This window comes from Ailuropoda melanoleuca, chromosome X, assembly GCF_002007445.2.
Source record: "Ailuropoda melanoleuca isolate Jingjing chromosome X, ASM200744v2, whole genome shotgun sequence".
In the NCBI taxonomy this organism is placed as follows: Eukaryota; Metazoa; Chordata; class Mammalia; order Carnivora; family Ursidae; genus Ailuropoda; species Ailuropoda melanoleuca.
The window spans coordinates 29,104,924-29,124,012 of NC_048238.1; the positions used below are offsets into that span (position 1 = coordinate 29,104,924).

The following is a 19,089-nucleotide window of genomic DNA, read 5'->3' on the forward strand; positions in this document are numbered from 1 at the left end:
AGGGGGTGGAGAAAGAGAAAGGTCTAGAAGAGATATTTGAACAAATTGTAGCTGAAAACTTCCCTAATCTGGAAAAGGAAACAAACATTCATGTCCAAGAGGCAGAGAGGACCCCTCCCAAATTCAACCACTGCAATCCTGAAGAAACAGAAATTAGGCAATCGATTCCATTTACAATAGCACCAAAAATCATACATTATCTCAGAATTAACCAGAGAGGTAAAGGATCTATATTCTAGAAACTACAAATCACTCTTGAAAGACATTGAAGAAGACACAAAAAGACGGAAAAATATTCCATGCTCATGGATTGGAAGAATAAACATAGTTAAAATGTCTATGCTACCCAGAGCAATCTACACTTTCAATGCCATCCCAGTCAAAATACCAATGATGTTTTTCAAAGAACTGGAACAAACATCCCTTAAATTTGTGTGGAACCAGAAAAGACCCCGAATCACCAAGGAATTGTACTATATGGTGACTAACNCCATCAGAAAGAATGATTACACATTTGCAGCAACATGGACGGGACTGGAGGAGATAATGCTAAGAGAAATAAGTCAAGCAGAGAAAGACAATTATCATATGGTTTCACTCATTTGTGGGACATAAGAAATAGGAAGATCAGTAGGAAAAGGAAGGGAAGAATGAAGCGGGGTAAACAGAAGTGGGAATGAACTATGAGAGACTGTGGACTCTGGGAAACAAACTGAGGGCTTCAGAGGGGAGGGGGTTGGGGGATTGGGATAGACTGGTGATGGGTATTAAGGAGGGCACAAATTGCATGGTACACTGGGTGTTATATGCAAATAATGTATCATGGAACATTGCATCAAAAACTGGGGATGTACTGTATGGTGACTAATATAACAAAATAAAAATTATATATAAAAAAAAGAAAACCTGTGGTCCGTCAAAGTTAGTAGATAAGAGAGAACTGGCACTCAAACTGTTGGACTATGAAGCATTCACTTTAAAGCATAGCAAAAATTCCGAGTAAACAGATATAAATTAAAAATATCAGCAGGTATCCAGGCCTTTTTGAAAGGAAAATTAATTTTTCTGTTTTGTCTGGCTTACAGCTCCATGTGTCATCCAATTGTCTTTCAATCTCCAGATAAAGGACCATTAAATCAGCCAGAGGGTGGGGAATGGGATTCTTTTGAACACCAGAAAGCTGGGGTTAAGAATACTCTTCAAGGGAAGTGTACTTTTTTTTTTCCTTTAGGAAAGTATGTTCCTTTTCTGATACTGAATTTGATTCAAGAACCAAGGTTAATAAAAAATTTTGTAAACAAAAATATTTCAGTTATTGGTGTAAGTTATTTCTATTTGGTGATTCAAGACTTGAGTCAAAGGTGGCAGTTTGATAGCAAGAACTTCTCTTACCTTGCGCAATCCATGTCATCAGCCTCTGTGTTCCTCTTGTTAGAGACTCTGGGACCAAGATAAATTATGCTGAAAATTGCTGCATCTGCTTTCTACCCTAAGCTGCCACTTTACATCTGATAAGAATTTGTACTTCAAGAAAATTAAATTGGAAAGTTAACCTTTTACTCTGTGTGACTGTGATTTTGCTTCCTACTAATCCATAACATATCTATACTCTGATCCTAAAATTTCATGTATTATCCATTGAAGTGCCGACTCAGAACTTTATGCATATTAACTTAAACTTGATTTTCATAAAATCTATTCACAATGAGTTCAACCAAACATCTGTAATTGTTTGTCTTTTGTAGAGAGCCAAGTGTCACTCTTTGCCAGCCATTAACCTCAGGCCAGACCAATATAATTAGTTTTGGTAATTACTTATAGTTTTTCAGGAATAATTGAAACTATTGCATCCTTACTTCACTCCAGAATTAAATCGATGGATTCTTCTTGTGTGGGAACTTTGACCTTTAAGTCTACCTACTCACAGTATGTTCCATAACTAATGAGATATATTTTTCAAGTCTTCCTTCTCTATAGAAAAACATAATAATCGAAATTCTCTGAAGCATACTTAACTCAAAGACACTCAAGTATATAACTCACATTGAGGCCATTAGTTTTAAATATTTCTGGTTTTATAAGTTTTTACTTGTCTTCTGGGGCCATTTCCCTCTCCTACACATGTGAACATTGGTTTAAGAAATGCATGGATAGTGTTGTATGGTTCTAAGACCCTCAAGTTTTGTCAAGGTCTTTCAGTGTCAGTGAACATGCGTTTATACAAGCAACTAAAATGTCAATTTAAACTTGAAATAGTCTCTCAAATCAGTAAATGAATAATCAGCATTTAACTATAGATGTGTTAGGATTATTTCTCCCTCATTGTTTTTAGAATGGTATACAAAAGTACTTAATAATATTGACATTACTGTCAGACACAGCTGAGTTTTCTAGCCTCTCCCACTTATTTATTAGCTGTTTTGCTTTGGGTTATTTAATCTTTAAGTCCCTGATTTTTCATTCGTATAACTGGAATAATGCCTCATATCCTATTTTATTGATTTAAGAAGATAAATATAACTTAGTAATCTAAACATCTAAGAAAACAATAATTCAAAAACAATTATGAGTATCCCTTTTAGAAAATAGCACAATATAATTGAAGGATGGTTTACGTTACTGTGCAATGTTTGGAAATGGCATTATCTACAGGATAATCTACAGGTTGGCGATATAATAAAATCTATGTGATAAATCTATAGATAAGATGGTGCAGATCATAAGAGACAATCACTTTAATGTCAAAGGATATACATGAGATGCAATTTTTTTCAATAATTTATTTACCTAAGTAATAAGTGCTCTTAAACGTTTAATGGCAAGTGTGTGTGTATATATGTGTTTCTATCTTTCTATCTATCTATCCATCCACACATCTGTGTATAAAATCTGGGTGCTATTTTGAAGTTAAATATCTCAATTCCAAAGAAAATATTTTAATTTGGGAAAGATAAAATCCAGATATTCAGATGAAATTATGTCCTACTTTAATAATACTTATCAGTAAGTATCAGAAGGATTGGGGAACGAACTTCTAATAATCAACAGTGGAGCAATTGATTCTCTTTGAGAAAGGAAGCTGTATATTCTTTAAGCCAAACTGTAGCTATTGATTTACTTAAAAAAAAACATTGAAACAATTCATATACATTTGTTTATTGACTTCTAGACCACCATCGCCATTACTGAAGTAGAAACAAGAGATCGGTCTCATATATTATGGACAGCTTGCTTAGAAAATAAAGGAGCTCATTCGATGAAAATGTTATGTCATGTTTATTGTGACACCAACGTAAGGTCAACTCTTTCTAAGTTGACCTCTACATTTAATGTAATTTCATTTAAAAATCTCTCAAGAAGTTTATGGAACGCGACTAACAGATTCTAAACCGCATAAATGTCCAAGAGTAGCCACAGTCAATTTGTTGAAGAAGAATATGGAATGAGACTATCCTACTATAAGTAAGAATTATTATAAAGTTACAGTAATTAAAACCATGTGCCATTAGCACAGGGGTTGTAACACCAAGTCAAAAGGACAAATAAAGAGCCTCGAAGCAGATCCAACAGTGATACGGGAACTCAAAATATGACATAAGTCATATAAATCATTGGAAGAATTTTGGATACTTCAAATGATGATGGTAAAAAATGACTGTATGTGTTAGGGTATAATAGGGATTTACTTTCCACTCTACACAAAAACAAACTCCAGAAGTATTAATGACTTAAACAAGGAAAAATTCAATTTTAAAACTATTGAAAACCATTCAAGATTAGATAACAGAAGATTTAGGGTAAAATTTTAACTGCAGTTAAGAAATATAAAATCTGATGAAATTTTAGTCAGTAGGAAATCTTTAGTCAGTAGGAAAATACATTTACTTCGCTTACCTAGGATTTTGATAAATCATGATTTGCATAATTATAATTGTGAATTGAAAATCATTAACTTCAGTATGTAGTGATATATTGATGGAATGAAAGACAAGGTCTACAAATAAAATCAATTATATGGCTTATGCCCATTAGTTGACATGTGAAAAAATATTACAACATGTGCTCCAAACAATCAGTGGATATACTCATAGATTAAGTAAGGGGTAAGATTTCCCCTCCCCCGCCTCATCCCAATAGACATATCAATGTAATATAATTCTCAAAAGAAAGATTTTTTTTAGGGTTCAGTGAGTGAAGAAAAACATAGTGTCAAAAATTGCCCATCTCTCTGAGTATTTCAAATTGGTCTCAAGGCATCCCTTGCAAAGACTATAGAATAGAATAGTTACAGTTGTTTGCAGCATTTTTAAATTCCCTTAGAACATAGCTTAACTATAACTGAATTCTTATTTAAGAACTTAATTTAGATCTGGAGAGCAGACATGTTTCAAAATATCATGGAAAAAATGAGATGCCCACTTCTGCTGCTCTCGTCAGTGACCAGTGTCCAGTCTTATTACAGTATTTTTTTTTCCTATACTGCTTCTTTCATGACAAGCAGAAACCTGTTCTATACTGGCCCATTTCACCAAGACTGTGACCTTGAAATGAGATCTCATGCTTATTGGCTTATTAACTGTTTTGGCAAACTCCTTAGAAATATTAGACTATACATCTTATTAGCTCAAGTACTTAACCTTTCCTGATGAAGCAACTGTAATGAATATTTAAAAGATAAGAAACACCCACCAATAATTACAAACTTTAAAATTTGTTTACAAAATAATTAAATGTAGCACAGCAAAGTTCAAGCAGAAGGCTTATGCAATCCAAAGATGATGTTTCAAAGTGTATTCTCTTTCCCTGTCACTATAAAGAGCGAATTTCTCATGATGGTACATAATACCATTGTTATTCTGACCCAATGACTGTTCAGCTATAAACTAGTATCAGATGATGTAGTAACGCAATTAAGTTTACTCACATGTCATGTTCACCTCAGAAGACATCAATTGCTTTTACTAAACAGAAGTAAGAAAGGATGAAAAAGAGTAGTAGCTTAACTGAAATTTGAGTTATTTGATCTATATTCTGAAAAATGTAACACTTTCATACACAGGTGACCTGGTTTAAAGTAAAATAAGAGATACCAAGCAATGTGCCAACAACTACTTTTTTAAAGATTTTATTTATTTATTTATTTATTTATTTATTTATTTATTTGAGGGGGGAGGGACAGAGGGAGAGGGAGACTCTTTTTTTTTATCATTGTGTTCAGTTAGCCAGCATATGTAGTAGTACATCATTAGTTTCTGATGTAGTGTTCAACAATTCATTAGTTGCATGTAACACCCAGTGCCCATCACTTTTTAAGTGTATTTTTCTAGCATGGTCCTGAGATAGGTGATATAGGATAAACATATTTGTCCTATATCCATATTATCAATGTCTTTACAATCTATATATAAAATTAAAAATAATTTAAAATTCATGAAAACATCATATGTATATCTTCTGTATTAATTTTTACCTGAGCTATGATACAGAGAGATTTACTTCCCAACTCTCAAACCCCTGCTCCTTCCATTCTTCTTTATTTTGTTCAGTCCCAATGCTTTTTCATCACTTGCATTCTTGGCCGAAAATCTTGAACTAGATTTTTTCTTTTTTAAATTTATTTTCCCCAGATTTTTTGAGATATAATTTACACATAACATAGATTTTGATATGACTGGCTTTCTCATCATTCACACTTCGACTAAAATGCCACTATATCAGAAAGTCCTTCCTTGACCACATTTCATAAAGTAGCACCCCATCAACAGTTTCTATTCTATCAAGTACTTTAAAATATATACTTAGCAATTATATAATATATAATTTGTTTAATACACATATAATAGAAAATAATATATTCGAACCTACAAAAATTACAAGAATAATAAAGAAACCCCTAGATATTGTATACCCACATTTGTACATCATTTACATTTTCTTCATTTGCTTTCTTGTTATCTCTGTGAAAATACACATAAAGACAACTTATTTTTTCTGCACCACTTGAAGGTAATTTGGAAACATTTCTCTGTGTTTATAAGTACTTTAATAGATTTTCCTAAGGAAAAAAAAAGGCTTTCTCTTATGCGCTGATAGTATGGTTATGATAGGTGAAGGGAATTAAGAGTACACTTATCATGATGAGCCCTGAGTGACGTATACAATTGTGAAATCATTATATTGTATATCTGAAACTAATTTAACACTGTAAGTTAACTATACAGAAATTAAAATAAAATTCTAAAAAATTAAATTGATAGAATACTGTTCTAATGGTTTGATGGAGCTGGATGATCGAAACACATTTAGAAATTTTGTACACACTTTGTTAAACTGTTGGTAGGCTGAAACCAGTCATGGTGAGAGTATTTAGTCCGTGGAAATGGATGAACACTAAAATTTAGGGCTTCTATTCTGGAGTTCCCAATTGCTAACACACTACTATTATCTAGCCCAGAGCCCATATTCAAATTTTGTGAAGTTGCCCAATATTTTCCTTCAGAGCTATTTATTTTTCTCAGTCCAAGTTCGATTCAGGATCACATATTGCATTTATTGCCATACTTCTTTACTCTGTTTTTATGTGGAACATGTCTTCAACATTTCTGTGTGTCTCTTGACCTTGACACTTTGAAGAGTGTAGTTATTTTGTAGAATATACTCAGGGTTTGTCAAATGTTTCCTCATGATTAGGTTAGGTTGTGCACTTTTTGCAGGAATACCACAAATGTGATGTTTTGTCCTTTTCAGTGCATCACTTAAGGGACACATGAGGACGGTTTGTCCCCAAATCAATAATGGTTTCTTTAAACATTTGGTTAAGGTTTTGTCTGCTGAGGTTTTCCCCTATAAAATTAGAATTTTCCTTCTTAAAATTAATAAATTATATGGAGCTACTTCAAGAGTACATAAATATCCTCTTGCTCATCATTATTTTATGTTCAGGTTTCAGCATTCATTAATGCTTTTGTAACTTATATTTTTCCTATATTTAGAATTAAAGAGCTATATTTAGTTAGTAAGACTGTCCACTTCTACCATTTTATTTATTTACTTACTTATCCCTTAACTCATTTGTGTATGTATATATCAGTATATTTGTTAACTTACTCAGTGTGTTATCAGTTTCACAATCATAATTGTTACCTATTTAACCCATTCCCCCCAGCCACCTCCCCTCTGGTAACCATCAGATTGTTCTTTATAATTAAGAAACTGTTTCTTGGGTTGTCTCTATCTCTCTGTCTCTCCCTCTCTCTTATTTTTTCCCCTTTGCTTCTTTGTTCTGTTTCTTAAATTCCACATATGAGTGAAATCATATGGTATTTGTCTTTCTCTGACTGACTTACTTTGCATCTCATTATAATCTCTAGCTCCATTCATGTTGTTGCAAAAGTTTCATTCTTTTTTATGTCTGAATAATGTTCCATTGTATATATATATACCACATCTTCTTTATCCATTCATCAATTGATGGACTCTTGGGCTGCTTCCATATCTTGCCTTTTGTAAATAATGCTGCTATAAACATACAGGTGCATATAACCCTTTGAATTAGTGTTCTTCTATTCTTTGGGTAAATAGTATGATTGCTGGATTGTAAGGTAGTTCTTTTTTTAACTTTTTGAAGAACATCCAAACTGTTTTCCACAGTGGCTACACCAGTTTGCATTCCCAACAACAGTGCATGAATGTTGCTTGTTCTCCACATCCTCACCAACATATGTTGTTTCCTGTGTTGTTGATTTTAGTCCTTCTGACTGGTGTGAGGTTATATGTCATTGTAATTTTGATTTGTATTTCCCTGATGGTCAGTGATAATAAGCATGTTTTCATGTGTCTGTTGGCTATCTGTATGTCTTCTTTGGAGAAATGTCTATTTGTGGCTTCTGTTCATTTTTAAATTGTATTATTTGTTTTTTGGGTGTTGAGTTGTGTAATTCTTTATATATTTTGGATGCTGACCCTTAATCAGAAATGTCATTTGCAAATAGCTTTTCCCATTCCATGAGTTGCCTTTTAGTTTTGTTGATTGTTTCCTTTGCTGGGCAGAAGATTTTTATTTTGATGTAGTCCCAGTGGTTTATTTTTGCTTTTGTTTCCGTTGTCTCAGTACACATACCTAGAAAGAAGTTGCTACTGCTAATGTCAAAGAGGTTACTGCCTGTGTTCTCTAGGATTTTGATGGCTTCAGGTCTCACATTTAGGGCTTTTCCATTTTGAATTGTATGGTGTAGGAAAGTGGTCCAGTTCCATTTTTTTTTTGCATGTTGCTGTCCAGTTTTCCCAACATCATTCATTTGTTGAAAAGACTTTTTCCCATTGCATATTTTTTGTGCTTTGTTGAAGATTAATTGACCATATAGTTGTGTGTTTATTTCTGGATTTTCTTTTCTGATCTATTCATCTATGTATCTATTTTTTGTGTCAGTACCATACTGTTTTGATTACTACAGTTTTGTAAAATACTTTGAAGTCCAGAATTGTGATGCCTCTAGCTTTGCTTTTCTTTTTCAAGATTGCTTTGGGCATTTGGGATCTTCTGTGGCTCCACACTAATTTTAGGATTGTTCATTCCAATTCCAAATAAATGCTGGTGGCATTTTGATAGGGATTGCATTAAATGTGTAGACTTCTTTGGGTACTACAGAAATTTTAACAATATTTGTTCTTCCAATCCATGAATATGGAATCTTTTTCCATTTCTTTGTGTGCCTTCAATTTCTTTCATTAATTTTTTTAGTTTTCAGAGTACAGGCCTTTTGCCTCTTTGTTTAGGCTTATTCCTATGTATCTTACTATTTTTGGTGCAATTATAAATGGGATTGATTCCTTAATTTCTTTCTGGTGCTTCATTATTGGTGTATAGAACTGCAACAGATTTCTGTATGTAGATTTTGTATCTTGTGATTTTACTGAACTCACTTATCAGTTCTTATAGTTTTATGGTGGAGTCTTCAGGGTTTTCTATATAGAGTATCATGTCACCTGCAAATAGTGAAAATTTTACTTCTTCCTTACTGATTCAGATGCCTTTTATTTCTTTTTTGTTGTCTGATTTCTGTGTCTAGGACTTCCAGTATTACGTCGAATAAAAGTAGTGAGAGTGGACATACTTGTCTTATTCCTAACCTTAGGGGAAAAGCTCTCAGTTTTTCCCCATTAAGGAAGAAGTTAGCTGTGGGTTTTTCATAAATGGCTTTTATTATGTTGAAGTATGTTCCCTCTAAACCTCTTTTCTTGAGGGTTTTTATTACGAATGATTGCTGTGCTTTGTCAAATGATTTTTCTGCATCTACTGAAAGGGTCATATGGTTTTTATCCTTTCACATATTGATGTGATGTATCACATTGATAGATTTGTGACTATTTTACCACCCTTGCATTCCTGGACTAAATCCCACTTGATTGTGGTGAATGACTTTTTTAAAATATTGTTGGATTAGGTTTGCTAATATATTGTTGAGGATTTTTGCATTTATTTTCACCAGAGATACTGGCCTACAGTTCTCTTTTTTTATGGTGTCTTTATCTGGTTTTGGGATGAGGGTCACCCTGGCCTCATAGAATGAATTTGGAAGTTTCCCCTCCTCTTCTATTTTTTGGAATAGTTTGAGAATAGGTATTAACTCTTCCACTGCTATGATATTAGCTATAGTATTTTTGTAGATGTTCTTTATCAAGTTGAGGAATGTACCCTGTATTTATATTTTTTAAAAGAATTTATGAATACTATTAAGGTTGTCAAATACTTTTTCTGCATTTATTGATACTATCATGCAATTTTCCCTCTTTTGCCTATTAGGAAGATTACATTAATTGATTTTCAAATATTGAACCCAGCCTTGCATCTCTGAAATAAAACCATTATCAGTCATATTTTATCTTTTTTTTTTACATTTCTGATTTATATTTGATAGTATTTTAGGGTTTTTTTGCATTGATATTTATGAGGGATTTATTGGTACATAGATTTCTTTTTTTATATACTGCTTTTGTATATATCTGTTTTTATATATCTGCTTTTGGTATCAGGTTAAAAATAGCTTCATAAAATGTGTTGGGAATTACTCTTTCCTCTTGTATTTTGTGGAAATGATTGTGTAGAATTATTTATAATTCTTTAAAAATTTTAAAAATTGAGACACTTTTGACATACGACATTGTGTAAGTTTAAAGTGTACAATGTGTAGGTTTGATACATTTATATATTGCAATATGGTTACCATAATAGTGTTAGCACCACTTCTATCATGTCACATAATTATCATTTCTTTTATGTGGTGAGAAGTTAAGATCTAGTCTCTTAGCAGCTTTGAAATTTATAATACAGTATTATTAACAATAACCACTATACTGTGCATTAAATCACCAGAATTTATTCATCTACTATTTGCAAGCTTGTACCTTTACACAACATCTCCCTAATCTCCTTCCTTTCCCGCCATTCACTATTTTTATGAGTTTGGCTTTTAAATTCCACATATAAGTGATAACATACAGTATTTGTACTTCTCTTTCTGAGTTATCTCACTTAGTACAATGTCTTCAATGATGACAATTCTTTTTTAGATGTTTGTAGAATTCTCCAGTAAAACCATCTTGGCTTGAAGATCTCCTTTTTATTTGTGTTATTGCTATAGATATTACATTATTTATATATTGTTCATCAGTCTCCTGGTGTTGACATTTTACTAGTTTGAGTGAAGTGTAGAAATCAAAATTATTCCTGGGTAGTCTCCTGCTTCTGGAAGGATGCCGTAGATACACTATTCCTTTTTCTTCCCATTAAACACAACTAAAATCCCTAGACATTATATATAAAACAACATAAGACAACACTGACAGTTGAAGAGAAGGCAGCAGACTGGCTAGGAACCTTAGGGCCTGCTCTGGACTGAATTGTGTCTCTCCCAAATATCTATTTTGAAGCTTTAACCCCCAGTGTGATTTAATCTAGTTATAGGGGCTTTATGGAGATTAAGGTTAAATGAGGTCATAAAGAGGGAGTCCTAATACAGTCCTAATAGAACTGTAGCTTTATAAAAAAGGAAGATCTCTCTCTCTCTCTCTCTCTCTCTCTTTACTCTCTATCAATATCTCTTTGCCATATGAAGACATAGCAGGATGGTAGTTTCATGCAAGCCAGGAAGAGATCTCTCATAAGAACCTGACTATGCTGGTACCATAATCTCACATTCCAGCCTTCAGAACTGTGAGAAAATAAATTTCAGTTGTTTAAGCCACCCAGTCTATAGTATTTTTTATGGCATCCTGAACCAACTAATCCAGGGCCTGAGTAAAAATATGGTGAATGAAATGCTGGAACATCAGGAAGCAAGAACAGAAAGAGCAAAAATATGATTGAATATAATAAAATAGACTTTCCTTTTCCTCTTCAGCTTTCTAAATTATGTTTGTGGGTGAAGCAAAAATTATAACAGAGCCTAATGTGTTTCTCATTATATGTAGAGAAAATATTTGACAATGATATTATAAATGAAAGAGAGTAAAGTGATGTATCGTAGTCTTCATTTTTAAAATAACAGCTTTATTAAGATATGACTCACATACCGCATGCTAGAGAAATATAATTAAAAATAAAATCTGCCAACCCAAAAGCCTTCTCCACAAAAGTAGAAGAGAGAAAAAACTGTTTTATTATTGGATAAGCATTAAAGTAGAATGTGGTGCACATTACAGGCAATCTGCTAAAGCGATTGCAAAGACAGAAAGAAATTTTATCCTATTACATGGCCAAGCAGATGCATCCAGTTGCATACATATTCTCATGATAAATGATAACTATTCCCCAAGTAAAAACATGACATCATCATTTGTCACACATGATTTATCCTAAGTTCATCTTATAATTAGGGTAGCCACTTGTGTTTGTTAACTGGTTTTAAAAAGGAAAATAAATTACTCATATCTTTATTATAGGAGGTACATTTGTAACTTGGAGCCTGGCATCAGCTAAAGTTAGATTCTTATCCTCCCACAGAAAACAGAAGATATGGGTGCTATCTTTTGTAATTAGTACATTTTAAAGAGATGGCTGCCAGGTTTTGAGAAAAAAATGTGGCAGAGAGAAGATTCACAATTACGTTTTTTTTTTTTCCTTTTCTGTAAGTGTTCTAAGAGAGAGTGTAATCTCTTTTTCTCTTTGTACCAAGAGAAATTAGTTCATTTTCCTTATTTTTAATTTGCATTTGTCTTATACATCTAATTCACCCATTTAAAGTACACTTTGATAGTTTTTAGTATAGTCACATAGTTTAATAATTATCACAATCAGTTTAGATCATTTCATCCTCTAAAAGAAACCAGTTCCCTATTAGCAGTCACTCTCCATTTCTGTGACACTACCCTTCCCAGACCTAGGTAACCACTAATCTATTTTCTGTCTCTAGATTTATACATTACAGACATTTTATATAAAAAATAATGCATTGTGTGATATTTTATGACTTGTTTCTTTCATTTAGCATATGTTTCCAAGGTTCATTCTGGTTGTAACATATGTCAGTACTTCATTCCTTTTATTGCTGCATAATATTTTGTAGTAGAGTTATACACCATTTTGTATATCTATTATCAATTGATGGCAGTTTGGGTTATTTCCACAAGTTGACTATTGTGAATAATGTTGTTATGAATGTTCATGTACAGGTTTTTGTGAGAATATCTTTTCATTTTTCTTGGATATATACCTAAGGGTATATTTCTGGTTCATATGATGACTCTATATTTATCTTTCTGAGGAACTGCCAAACTGTTTTCCAAAGTGGCTGCACCATTTTATATTCCCATATGCAATATATAAAAGTTTCAATTTTTCCATACCCTTTTAAACACTTATTATTATCTACCTTTTTTATTTTGGCCATCCTGGTGGATGAGAAGTTCTATTTTACTATGGTTTTTATTTGACTTTCTCTGGTGACAAATGTTAAGCATCCTTCCATGTACTTATTGGCCATTTGTATATCTTCTTTGGATACTGAACCAAACACTGCCCACAATGGGCAAAGGGAACCACTGCAAATGACTGGACTGTAGGAAAAGTGGCCAGGACAAAACAGCAGGGCACATGCAGCACATATAGGAGACACCCCTGAAGCACCAGGTTCTAGTGAACAGGGGATACTGAACTGCAGGGCACTACAGGACCTCTTTTTCATAAGGCCATACATTCAAGAGCAGGGGATATAGCTGACTTTCCTAAAATAGTGAAGCAGACACAGAAATTTAGACAAGGTGAGGAGACAGAGGAATATGTCCCAAAAGAAAGAACAGGACAAAACTACAGCAAGATACATAAGCAAAATATATATAAGTAATATGCTTAATATAGAATTTAATGTAATGAACATAAAGATACTCACTGGACTTGAGAAAAGAGTGGAGGACATCAATGAGACCCTTATAAAGAAATAAAAAATAATAATAATCAGAGATGAAGAACACAATAAATGCAAAAAAAAATACACTAGATGGAAAAAATAGTAGGCTAGAGGAAGAAGAAGGATGAATTAGCAAACTGTAAGACAGAGTAATGGTAAGTAATCAAGCTGAACAGGTGAGAGAAAAAAAATTATGCAGAATGAGGATAGACTTAGGTAACTCAATGACTCTATCAAGTGTAATAATATTTACATTATAGGAATCTCAGAAAGAGAAGAGAGAGAAAAGGGACAGAAAATTTATTTGAAGAAACAATAGCTAAAAATTCCCTAATCCAGGGAAGGAAACAGAAACCCAGATCTAGGAGACAAAGACAGCCTCCAACAAAACCAACCCAGGTAGGTCCACACCAATGCAATAGTAATTAAATTGGCAAAAAGTAATGATAAAGAGAGAATTTTATGAACAGCAAGAGATAAAAAGACAAGAGAAATACCATAAGGCTATCAGCTGATTTTTCAGCAGAAATTTTGAAGTCCAGAAGAAAATGACATGATATATTCAAAATGCTGAAAGGAAAAAACCTGCAGCCAATACTGTATCCAGCAAGCCTATCACTCAGAATAGAAGAGATAAAGAGTTTCCAAGACAAACAAAAGCTAAAGGCATTCATGACCACTAAACCAGCCTTACAGGAAATATTAGAGGACTCTTTGAGGGGAAAGGAAAGACCATAAGTAAGAGTAAGAAAAGTAGGAAGCACGAAAGCAGTACAAATAAGTATATCTGTGCAAATGAGTCAAGGGACTCACAAAATAAAAGGATGCAAAGTATGACACCACATATATCTAAAACATGGGGAGGAGAGGAGTAAAGAATGGGTTGAATCTTAAGCGACCATCAACTTAATACAGACTGTTATTTGCAGCAGATGTTATATACAAACCTAATAGTAACCACACATCAAAAGGCAATAATAGGTATGCAAAAATAAATAAATAAAGAGAAAGGAATCCAAGCATATCATTAAAGAAAGCCAACAAACCATGAAAGAAGAGAGCAAGAGAAGAAAGGATCACAAAAGAACTACAAAAACATAAAGCAAGTACAAAATTGCAATAAATACATAGCTATCAATAATTACTTTGAATGTAAAGGGAATAAACACTCCAGTCAAAAAACATATGATGACAAATGCACAAAAAAACAAGACCAATCTTTATGCTGCCTACAAGAGACTCATTTCAGACCTAAAGACACATGCAGATTGAGTATGAGGGGATGGAGAAACATTTATCATGCAAATGAATATGAAAAGAAAGCGAAGATAGCAATACTTATATTGGACTAAGTAGACTTTAAAATAAAGACTGTACCAGGAGACAAAGAAAGACACTATATAATAACAAAGGGGACAATCTAATAAGAAGATCCACCAATTATAAATATTTATGCACACAACATGGGAGCACCCAATTACATAAAGTAGGAAGTAGCAAACATAAAGGAACTGATTGATAGTAATACAATAATAGTAGGGGACTTAAGCACCACACTTATATCAATGGCTAGATCATCCAAACAAAATATCAACAAGAAAATGGTGGCTTTGAATGATACAGTGGAACAGATGGATTTATCAGATTTCTTCAGATCATTCCATCCTAAAAAGGAGATACACATTCTTATTAAGTGCACACATAATATTCTTCAGAATAGAACAGTGACAGGCCACAAAACAAGTCTCAACAAATTCAGACATCAAAATCATACCATGCATCTTTTCTGACCACAAAGCTATGAAACTAGAAATCAGACACAAGAAAAAAACTGGAGAGAGCACAAATACACAGAGGCTAAATAACATGTTACTAAACAATGAATGGGTCAACCAGGAAATCAAACAAAAAATAAAAAATTACATGGAGAGAAATGAAAATGAAAACACAATGGTCCATAGTCTTTGGGATAGAGCAAAAGTAGTTTTAAGAGGGAAGTATATAGCAATAGAGGTCTACCTCAAGAAGCAAGAAAAATCTCATATAGACAACCTAACCTTACACATAATGGAGCTAGAAAAAAAACCCTAAAACCAAAAGGAGAGGAATAATAAAAATTAGAGCAGGAAACAATGATATAGAAACTAAAAAACAAAAACAAAAACAAAACAAACAAAAACCCAATGGAGCAGGTCAATGAAACCTGGAGCTGGTTCTTTAAAAAGATCTGCAAAACTGATAAACCTCGAGCAAGACTCGTCAAAAAAAAAAGAGAGGACTCAAATAACAAAATCATGAATTAAAGAGGAGAAATAACAACAACCACCATAGAAATAGAAATGATTGTAAGAGAATATTATGAAAAATTATATGCCAACAAATTGGGACAACCTAGGAGAAATGGATAAATTCCTAGAAACATATAGCTTCCCCAAACTGAGTTAGCAAGAAATAGAAAATTTGAAAAGACCGATTACCAGTAATGAAATCGAGTCAGTAATCAAAAAGCTCCCAACAAACAAAAGTCCAGTACCAGAGACTTCACAGGTGAGTTCTAACAAACATGTGAAGAGGAGTTAATACCTAATCTATTCAACTTATTCCAAAAAATAGAAGGGGAAGGAAAGATTCTAAATCCATTCTATGCAGCCAGCATTTCTCTGATCCCAAACCCAGATGAAGACACCACAAAAAAAGAGAACTAGAGGCCAGTATCCCTGATGAATATAGATGCAAAAATCTTCAAGAAAATATTAGCAAACTGAATCCAACAACATATTTTTAAAAATTCGCCATGATCAAGTGGAATTTATTCCTGAGATGCCAGAGTGGTTCAATATTCATCAATCAATGAATATGACACATGACATCAACAAGAGAAAGGATAAAAACTATATGATTATTTTAATAGATGCAGAAAAAGCATTTAACAAAGTACAACATCCATTCATGATAAAAACCCTCAATGAAGTAGGTTTGAAGGAACATACCTCAACATAATAAAAACCTTATATGAAAAAGCCACAGCTAACATCATACTCAATGGGGAGAAAACAGAGATTTTCCCTTAAGGTCAGGAATAAGACAGGGATATCCACTCTCACCACTTTTACTCAACAGTGTACTAGAAGTCCTAGCCACAGCAATCAGACAACAAAAAGTAATAAAAGACATCCCAATAGGTAAGGAAGAAATAAAATTTCACTATTTTCAGATGACATGATACTATATATAGAAAACTAGGCCTAAAGACTCCACCAAAAAAACTACTACAACTGATAAATGAACTCTGCAAAGTCACAGGATACAAAATCACTGTACAGAAATCCATTGCATTTTTCCCTATATTTGGAATTTAAGGTTTTTTTTCTTTTTCCAAGTTTTTATTTCAATTCCAGCTACTTAACATTAGTTTCAGGTGTAGAATTTAGTGAATCATCACTTACATACAACACCTGGTGCTCATCACAAGTGCCTCCTTAATACCCATCACCTGTTTAACCGATGCCGCACACACCCCCCACGTCCCCCACCAACTTCCCCTCCAGTAACCATCAGTTTGTTCTCTATAGTCAGGAGGCTATTTCTTGGCCTCTCTTTTTCTCCCCCCATGTTCATTTGTTTCTTAAATTCCAGGTATGATTGAAATCCTATGGTATTTGTCTTTCTCTTTCTGACTTATTTCACTTAGCCAGTTAGAAAAATAAATACCATATGATTTCACTCATATATGGAATTTAAGAAACAAAACGAATGAACAAAGGAAAATAAAAGAGAAACTCTAGAGAACAGATGGTTACCAGAGGGGAGTTTGGTAGGGGGGATGGTTGAAATAGATGAAGGGGATTAAGAGTACACTTATCTTGATGAGCACTGAGTAATATATGGAACTGTTGATTCACTGTTTTGTACACCTTAAACTAATAAAATACTGTATGTTAATCACACTGGAATTCAAATAAAAAACTATTTAAAAAATCTGAGTACATACTTAATAGTTATTTTAGGTCCAGTGTGATAACTAAACTCCTGCCTCATCTCAAATTTTATTTTGGCTATTATTTTGGAAATGGGTCATTTCTTTGCACATGTATTAGTTTTTACATTATTTTGTGTATTTCATTTTATTTTTTAAGGAACCCCCCCCCCCCGTCATATGGGGCTTGAACTCACGGCCCTGAGATCACAACCCTGAGATCACAACCTGAGGTGAGATCAAGAATTGGTCACTTAACTGACCAAGATACCCAGGCCCCCTTATTCTGTGTATTTTAGATTTTGTATGTTGACAGTCTGGATTCTGGTTTCTTTCTTTTTTTTTTTTATTATGTTCAATTAGTCAACATATAGTACCTCCTTAGTTTTTGATGGAGTGTTCAACAATTCATTAGTTGTGTATAACAGCCAGTGCTCATCACAACACGTGCCCTCCTTAATACCCATCACCCAGTTACACCATCCCCCCACCCCCCTCCCTTCTGTAACCCTCAGTTTTTTCCCAGATTTTGGTTTCTTCTATAAGAGACTACCAAGATTTATTCTGGCAATCAGTTAATTTACCAGTAGATCAGTTTCAAGCATTGAATGATTGCTTTTAAACTTTACTAGAGGATGTCTAGTGTAACTGTTTCTCTAGGGCTCTAGTAATCCAACTCCTAAGGCCTGGTTTTTCTAGAGCGATCAGTGAATACTGCCAGTGTCATTATGTTCTCTATAATCCAGCATGACAGAACTTCTGTGCCTTCTAGCACTTTGTGATTTAGTGAATAGCAATGTATTTCCAGTAATTTCACAACCTTTTAACAATTTTTCATGGCTAGGCCTCATAGAGTCCCACACTTTGGAAATCTAACTCAGATCTTTCCCAACGACTAGAATGGATTTACATACAAATTTGTGGAGTTTGTTCTCTGTAGTTCTCTCTTCTAGTATCAAACACATGAATATTAGCTACCCAAACAGTCATGAACTCTGATCTCTCTCATCAAAGTTGAATGTGACACTGTGTTCAGCTTGGGCTCCACCTTCCCTCACCACAGTCTGAAAATTGCCCCACATGAGAAATCCATAAAGATTGTAAATCTCACATTTGTACCAAAGTTGGAAAATAACTGCCTCACATATTTTGACTAGTTTTATAATTGTTTATAGTCAGAAGTATTGCCCAGTATCAATTGCTCCATCATGGCCAATTTGAAGGTTTATCACTTAGTTTTATGTTCCTCATGGCACTTAGCCCTGACATGGTCTTATTTATTTGTTTCTTATATTTGTTTTGTATATCCAATCTTTAGAGATCACAGTAGTTTCTGATATATCATAAACACCCAGTAGTCAAATTCTGATGCATTAATGAATAAATGAAGAAAGTTATCTGTATCAACTTACTTATCTATCTCCCTCAGAGACATCACATCTTTCTTTTTTTTTAAATAATAATATTTTATTATTATGTTAGTCACCATACAGTACATCCCTGGTTTTTGATGTAAAGTTTGATGATTCATTAGCTGTGTATAACACCCAGTGCACCATGCAATATGTGCCCTCCTTACTACCCATCACCAGCTTATCCCATTCCCCCACCCCCCTCCCCTCTGAAGCCCTCAGTTTGTTTCTCATAGTCCATAGTCTCTCATGGTTCATTACCCCTTCTGATTACCCCTCCCTTTCTTTATCCCTTTCT

The 19,089-nt window shown here is 33.6% G+C and overlaps 1 protein-coding gene across 1 annotated transcript in view; it reads left to right on the forward strand.

Moving 5' to 3' along the window:
• The window catches only part of LOC100474216, a 161,995-nt gene that overhangs the window by 10,432 nt on the left and 132,474 nt on the right, over positions 1 to 19,089 (forward strand). Inside the window, exon 2 of the mRNA XM_019804940.2 lies at positions 3,170 to 3,292. Within this exon, the coding sequence (XP_019660499.2) occupies positions 3,170 to 3,292 (123 nt within the window). The remainder of the gene's footprint in view (positions 1 to 3,169; positions 3,293 to 19,089) is intronic.